The following is a 7,976-nucleotide window of genomic DNA, read 5'->3' as shown; positions in this document are numbered from 1 at the left end:
AACAGTTTTTGGACAGTATATTTTTGTATTTTATTGATTGTGTTGTTACACATGCATTTTGTCAACATACTTGCAGGTTCATGAAGGACATGTACCATGCTCATTTCCCAAATGAGGAATTTCTGTCATCAGGACAAACACGAGTCCGCACTAGAGAATATTTACTGTATTAGAATGCCTCGAATATTTACTGTATTAGAATGCCTCGAATCGTGTGATGGCATCTCAGGCTCAGCACTTTCTGGTGTAGTTCTGACCTCACAGCGAGGATGCATTGTGTAATTCATGGCAATGCGACTTCTGAGTTTTGTAATGTTCGATGTGGAGTCCTGCAGGGATGGGTACTTGGCCCTCTATTGTTTAGCATCTACATGTATCCGCTTTGTGATAGTATTTATGAATATAACATTAATTTTCACTGTTATGCCGATGATACCCAATTATAAAGGCTTTTAGAAATCACAAACCCACACAATTGCTATAATCTAGACTTGTTCCTTGCTGATTTGAAACAAATGATGTCTTGAAATGTTTCCTTCCTAATCCCGATAAAACTGAGATGTTTATTATTGGTCTTGATTGTCATCAGCACCAAATATGTTGAGACACCTCTTTGAGTCTTGATAACCGTACTATTGAAACAGCAAAAATCTGAGTTGACTTTTCAAATGCACATTAACAACATTATTAGAACGGTGTTTTTTCATCTCCACAATATCTGCTAGTGACACAGAATTCATAATTCATTGCAGTTGTCCTGCTTTAAATCCTCTCATGTTCTTTTCTGATCACTCTTTGTTGAGTCCGGTCTCTTTGTTGAGTCCGGTCTGGAATACAGTAAGTAGAGGTGTCAATTTATCGCGTTAATTGCGAATAATTAATTACAGTCATATTTAGCGCATTATGTTTTTTAATCGTGTTAATCTAAATTTTAATTTGTAACTTTATTGTTTCTGTAGGGGGGTTGCCTTTTTATAATATCCCTTTTCATGTGTTGGCTTCCTGTGTTCGAGTATTTGAGGGTGGGGAAACAACTGTCAGTCACAGCAGTAGTTGAGGGTGGGGAAACAACTGTCAGTCACAGCCTGAAGCGGACATTGATTGGCTTTCATTATGTTTGGGCTTGTTCAGAATAAGCTGATAGGCTCCCATTGGAGTTGGGAGGGCCAGGTAAGCAGCGATGAGGAGTTCTCGGCCCAACGAATGAAAAATGTACATACGAAAAACGCCCTGACGGCACTATTGATAAAAGTAGAGTGTTGTGCCTAATTTGTAAGGAGTTTGCTGACCTCCGAAGCAGCTCAAGTTTAGCCTCTTACATTAATGCAAAGCACCCAGTCACGAGTGCATCCACAGCTAACGTTAGCACCGAAAGCGTTAGCAATATGGCGAGCTAAAGCAAAGCTCTTGCCAAACTAAACTCGAGAACACCCCGTACGAGGCATGAAGTCAGCATAGCTGCTGTGTCCTCTGTGGCCTACGAGAAGTGATTGATGTTTATCTCAGCACTTTATTTTGTCATGATGAACAGTGTCATATCTGAAGTGCTAACTTACAGCACTGTGATTTAGGGGGCTCTTATTTATTTATTTATTTTTAATATCTGAAGCAAGTTCAGTGTTGAGTGCTTGTATTGCTCAGAAAAATGTTCTTACTGTTTTTGATATGTTAACCTAAGCACTTTTTATGGACCTGATGTTCTATTTTTATTTTTATTTTGTAATTATTTGGAGATTTACAAAAACTAACAAAACGGTGATATTCACCCTGGTGGTCGAAACTCAAGGTTGCAGGTAGGACTTGGGACTAGTCTCAACTACAGCAGCAAGTGAATGGCGAGGACTGCATCTGTTCAAGTCTGTTTACAAACAATGAAAGACTTTATAATGCCACATTTTTGTCTTTTGATCTGCCTCAATAATGTAATGAATTAAAAATGAAAATAGGGGTTTTATCAGCACTTTTAAGATGAGATTAAAATATAGATTAATTAGATCAATTGATTACAGATCATAATGAATTAAGCTCACAATTATTTTAATCGCTTGACAGCACTAACAGTAAATGCCCCCAAAATGCCACAAACCAACTAAGAAACAAAACACATGACTTTTGAAGATTATTGAACTGAGGTGTGCACGACGCTACTTCATGCACAACAGAGTAATGTTGCCAGGAGTCCCATAAAAGACAGAACCGTCCCTTAATTGGGAATCAAATGATATGCCCAGTATTGAACCAATACAGGATGAGGTTTCTTTCATATTTTCCTAATTGTCCCATGCGTCTGTCACGCACAAACGTGAATACAAAATGGAACAATAATGAACAAAATAAAAGACAGGAAATATGAAAGACACCAACGTGGTATTGGCGGGAGGTACGCACGACCTCCTGCAGACAGGTAGTCTACATATGCTGCATTCTCCTCTGCTATGTGCCAAATCCTCTGTCTGTCTGCCTGCACACAGGCAGCCCAGCCCCTTTGGGCTACCTGTCATAACTATTGCCGAATAACGGGCTCACTGCACACTTTGAGCAGTCAACACAAAGAGCTACTCGGTGCTGCAAGGAGGAATAAGAAATACTCTTGGAACTTACTATTTACCCCTGATCTAGCACCAAAGAGCACATGAAGCTGTTGAGTAAGAAGATTTTTTGCACTTTCCCCTATTGTGTTTTCATCTTTTCATTTGGGTTCACACCAGTGTTTCATTTTGTTACAGTTATCGTTATTATAGTAAAAGTGTCCCAAGACAGGCTTCATTACAGCTGTTAAAGAACTCTAAGGTATATGCATCTAATACAGTATGCTCAGGTTCAGACTTGAATATGTATACACACAAGTTTACAAGTGTTTGATTTTTTTTTTCCCGCTTTAATATCCTGGCCACTCCAACTGGTAACAAGGGGTGCCCAATGTGTCAGGCAATACAGATAGAAACAGTTCAAACACGAGCTGATGATTGATTATAGTATGGGATCGGTTAGGAAATAATATTTTTTTCTTTTAGATAATTTAAAAAAATCAAAAGAGAGGTGGATGCTGATGGTGAAGGAGAGCATAAGACGGGACTGATGAATAACAGGGTAGCGCGATATCGGCCAAGTGGGGGGTGAAGGAAAAAAAAGTACTGCTTTCAAACACAATGGATTAAATTTGTCATGGATCTTGTTGGTTTTGTCTCCAGCAGGTGGCAGTAGAGGGCTCAGCCTCCAATCCCACACCTGTCTCTCATCATGCCATTATGGATCACCTGTTTTAAGAGACTCTCGAACCCTCACCAGTTGTCAAGATTATTCGCCTTGCTCCCATCTCATGCCCAAGTGCTGTATTTCTAGACTCTCATCGCTCTTGGTTTTTCATCGTATTTCTGGTCTATTGTTGTAGTTATTCTTCAGTTAGTTTTGGTATTTGCTTTCCTCTGTGTGTGTGTGTGTGTTTTAACTTCTTGGTTGGCTTTGCCTTGTCATTTTAGGACAAGCGATTTTACATGATTATTTCTATTGGCTTTGGAAGAGCTTTTTGTTTAGTTGTATAATTATACCTTGAGTTGTTCCCAGCGACTCATGTTGTACTTTGTTGGTCTCGCGACCAGTTTTTGTCACAATAAATTATTTTTTATACTCAATCCACTCCTGGTCTCTATTTTTGGTATCCACTCAGTTCCGACTTTGTTCGGAACCATAACAAAATTAAGCCGCTTGATTCTCCCCAAATAAAATAAAAATAAAAAATTATGTCCAGGGTGAGGACAAGCCTTCATATTGGACACCATACTCTGGAGGAGTGCTTCCCAACCTTTTTGGCTTGAGTATGCCCAAACCTTTTTTGTCAGACCAGGAGTACCCTTCGACTTATTCATGTTGATGATTCTCCAAAAGTAGAACGTAACAGAACTGATTATGAGACAAAAATAATTTGATTTTGATTTGAAATTTAAACATTTCATTCTTTGGCATTGTTGTCAAATGAATCGTAAAAACAAAGATGTTGTGAGGAAAATTAATAACCAATCTCAAGAAAAAAAATGATCTGAAAATTTAACTATTTTTTTTTCTTGATTTCTTTCGTGTTTCTTAAAGCCAGAAAGTTCCCATTTGAAATGACTTCAGTTTTCTCGCATGTCTGCAATTTGTATTTTGTTTTCTGCAAATTGAAACAACTGAATGAACGTCCTCTGAGATTAAGGACTCCAGCATTTTTGCCAGGGGTTCCAAGTGTTAGAAAACACAGAGGAATTGCAATTGCAATGGAGGCTGCTTGTAGCTGGATTGTGAGAGTAACACAAACATACTTTGACTTTTCCTCTCGACGTGGGGTGCATTTAAGTAAGGTATACAGACAGAATTGGACTTTTCATAATCAGCCAAAAAAAAAAAAAAAAAAAAACATTCATCAATTAAACCTACCAACAACAACACCAAGATTTCATGAGATGGCATCAAGGAAGTCCTATCATTGCTTTGGCCTGAGCACAGGAACAGCTCGTTCAGTGAATAATGGAGTACACATGAGATTCAAAAAATACATCTGTGAACAGGAAAATTGCAAATGCCAAACTGTTTCAATATGCAAGAGTTGACTGTACACTTTGTGATTTAAGTGATACATGATGGCGGGTTCACCTCCCAAATTTAGTGACCTTAGAGCAATTCTTCACGATATTTTAGGTCCAATTATTGTGTGACCTCATTGATCCATTTTAATTAAAAAAGGGAATATTGTCAGTTTTATTTGGTGCAAATGTTCAGTTTTGTTGCCTAACCCTGAACTGGTAGCGGGGAAACTTTTTCAACTTGTGAATACATTACACTGGTCGACAGCAAATTTTAATCAGAGATGGTCCCTTAACCCTTTCAGGGACAGTGGTTACTACAGTGGACAACTTGTCAAGTGGTCAGGTTATGGGGTGCATGAAAGGGTTAAAGTATTTTTGACGCAGCTTTTAAAATTTCTTTTTTTTTCTTTTAGCACATCAGGTTTGGGAGATATTTTCTTTTTTTTTTTTTGTTTTAAGCGCAACAGTGATTTCACCATGCATTGTAATTTATAGCTATGACATTTCAGGGAAAAAAATCCAGCTGTTGCTGACCTTAATTCTTAACTATTCATTCATTCATTTACCGAACCGCTTGATCCTCACTAGGGTCGCGGGGGGGTGCTGGAGCCTATCCCAGCCGTCTTCGGGCAGTAGGCGGGGGACACCCTGAATTGGTTGCCAGCCAATCGCAGGGCACACAGAGACGAACAACCATCCACGCTCACATTCACACCTAGGGACAATTTAGAGCGTTCAATCAGCCTACCATGCATGTTTTTGGAATGTGGGAGGAAACCGGAGTACCCGGAGAAAACCCACGCAGGCCCGGGGAGAACATGCAAACTCCACACAGGGAGGCCGGAGCCGGATCCGAACCCGGCACCTATGCACTGTGAAGTCGACGTGCTAACCACTGGACTACCGGGCCGCCCTTAATTCATAACTATCACTCACTATATTACATATCATGATTATTATATATTATTAGTCGTACTAGTAGTAGTATGAAACCTTGATGCGCTAGAGGAAAAAAAAACAGAGGTAGATTCTGAATTAACGCAGAAAATTCATCAAGAAAAGTTTACTTGCAACTCCGATGAAATAATTTCACAAAAAAAATTGAAATTGATAAATTATGCATTCTTTTTAAGATAATAAAGAAATCTGTCACCTCTGCAAGTGTTCTTTAAGACACAATGTTTATACAAGGGGAGAACAACAAGAGGAAGGAGAAAAGAGGCAGGAAAGTGCTTACCGTTCATTCCAGCTACAAGATAGCGGGTCAAGGTTAAAAAGAGGGGGAAAAGGAAGAAGGAACAAACAGAAAAACATAAAGACACATAGCAAAGCCACCGACACTTGAAAGTACAGCAAATTTACAACAGAGGGCAAAGCAAAGAGGAAATAGCTGAACGCCATTGTCAGACAGCGTAATGGACAGAACAAAGTGTGGAAAGAAAAGATCATGATACAGGAAATTTGTTTTCGATGTACTTCTCTTGATTTACAAGTAAGGGCTGATCATCAAAGCATCACTTTCTAAGTGTTTCAATCAGATCCAGGATGAGTGTGTTTTTATCTCTTTGGTTTTGTTTTGTTTTTTTTTGTTTTTTAATCATGATCATTTGAAAAGTGAGAATTAGAGAGTGAAGCACTTACAGAACTGAGATATCGGTGCATCAAGTTGTGGCGCTGTGCTCCCTCGAGAGTTTAGTTTCTGGACTTGGGTAGGAGGAACTGGCTTGTGGGATTGGCCAGTGGCCCGGTACATGGCCTGCACCCAGAGGATCCGGTCCTGCTCATCATCACTGGCAAATATTACAGTGTCACCCTCTTTCACAGCATTAAAGAATGTCCGACCACCATCCAGGCCTAGAGAAAGCATATATTCATTGATTAAGTCTGTTAAAGTATCACCGTATGAAGAACAAGCTAAGAGAATATTGGAAACATGCGGCCCACAACATGTGGCTTAATATACCCAACTAGCAGGCAGAGTGAATGCCCGGTGTGACTGGCAGTTTTTGGTGCCCCAGAAAAAAGGTGTGGATGCTCGGACTGGATGATCAATCCAAATTTTAATCTTGGTTATTTTTTTTTTCGAAAGTCGTCCAGCCCTTGTGGGTGACGCCCCTCTGTTGGATACCGAAGGCCCCTGTTCCGTTGGCCCCACTTGCAGCGCGCCCTGGGATATAAGGCACATGCAGTTGTAACTTAAAATAACTACCTCTGATTAGTTTTTTTTTTCCTTCGTTTCCTTCGCTATCCCTGCGGCAGCCGATGTGTTTATGATAAGACAATTAATCGGTATTGATGAGGAGGATGCGAAGAGACACATGCTGCTTTTTCGTACAAGCCCAATCACTCTCTCTCTCTCTCTCTCTCTCTCTCTCTTCCCCTCCCTCCAATGCGCACGTAGCAAACACAACAGAAGTAAGCATGCCAGAGAGAGGCAGGCGAATGAGAGTTAACAGCGTGACGAGACACACTGATCAGAGAGTCAACAGCGTGACACGACACAAGTCACTGTCATTGGTCGACTTTGTGCCAGGAACCAATCATGCATACAGGCATGTACAAAAACTCTGAGTCATTTGGCATTTTTTTCTGAATACAGTACTGTGGAAAAAAAAAAAAACTCGATGTATTGAAGCCGCATTAAATGAAGCGCAATATAGCGAGGGATCGCTGTAATGCTGTATTCACACTTGTAGATTCATAGTTGTACTGTAGATTTAATCATGTAAGCAATCAAAGTCACGGATGTCAACATTTTTGTTGAGCGGTATGTCACCTGGCTGGGGATCTGTGTAGTCCACAGTGTAGCCATCCAGCTGGAGCAGCTCCACTGGCTCTGCCTTTTTTTCTCGGTAGCTGCACATCGCAAATGTGTACTGACTCACCTGCAGTAAAACAAGGAGAGGATTGTGAATGAGCCCTGATGTGTCAACTTATGATCGCATGGCAAAGACAATGAATAAGTTACTGATTGAAGACAGCTATTTTCCTATATCTTCCAACATATACTGTTCTGTACTTTTTAGACACAGTCAACAACAACAACAACAATACTGTACTTATATGCTTTTTATCAAATTTGTTGCAATGTTGTACTATTTTTAAATGTACGCTACATGAGCTGAGTTTTTTTTCTCTGGCTCAAATCATCTTCTCATTGAGGATTTTTTTTTTTTCAAAAGGCCATTTTCAACTGATATTTTGGCTTTGCTTTGAAATTTAACATGACAGCCACAGTCTACGCCGGTAACAGGAAGTGTAGTGACACTCTGCTGCTACAGTTGCTGCCAGTCATACCAGCCTGTCGTCACAAATCAATAGGCCTGGCCAATCAGCCACTGTCGCCACCTTTGTTGCTGCAAGTGGCAGCTCTCACTCGAACTGCAGCTGCATTCTTTGCGCGCGCGTGTGTGT

At 40.1% G+C, this 7,976-nt stretch overlaps 1 protein-coding gene across 24 annotated transcripts in view; it reads right to left on the bottom strand.

Annotated features, from left to right (window-relative positions):
* Nucleotides 1-7,976, bottom strand: part of cadpsa (Ca2+-dependent activator protein for secretion a) — a 174,684-nt gene that overhangs the window by 104,959 nt on the left and 61,749 nt on the right. For 15 of the 24 annotated variants that reach the window (XM_019867663.1, XM_019867660.1, XM_019867665.1 and 12 more), the window contains 3 exons: nucleotides 7,339-7,447; nucleotides 6,204-6,416; nucleotides 5,800-5,811 (listed from right to left, as the gene is read on the bottom strand). In XM_019867663.1, the coding sequence (XP_019723222.1) occupies nucleotides 5,800-5,811; nucleotides 6,204-6,416; nucleotides 7,339-7,447 (334 nt within the window). The remainder of the gene's footprint in view (nucleotides 1-5,799; nucleotides 5,812-6,203; nucleotides 6,417-7,338; nucleotides 7,448-7,976) is intronic. The other 9 variants (XM_019867661.1, XM_019867667.1, XM_019867672.1 and 6 more) reach the window with 1 other exon arrangement.

This window comes from Hippocampus comes, unplaced genomic scaffold, assembly GCF_001891065.2.
Source record: "Hippocampus comes isolate QL1 unplaced genomic scaffold, H_comes_QL1_v1.1 scaffold84, whole genome shotgun sequence".
NCBI lineage: Eukaryota > Metazoa > Chordata > Actinopteri > Syngnathiformes > Syngnathidae > Hippocampus > Hippocampus comes.
This window is presented reverse-complemented; position numbering and strand designations above follow the sequence as displayed.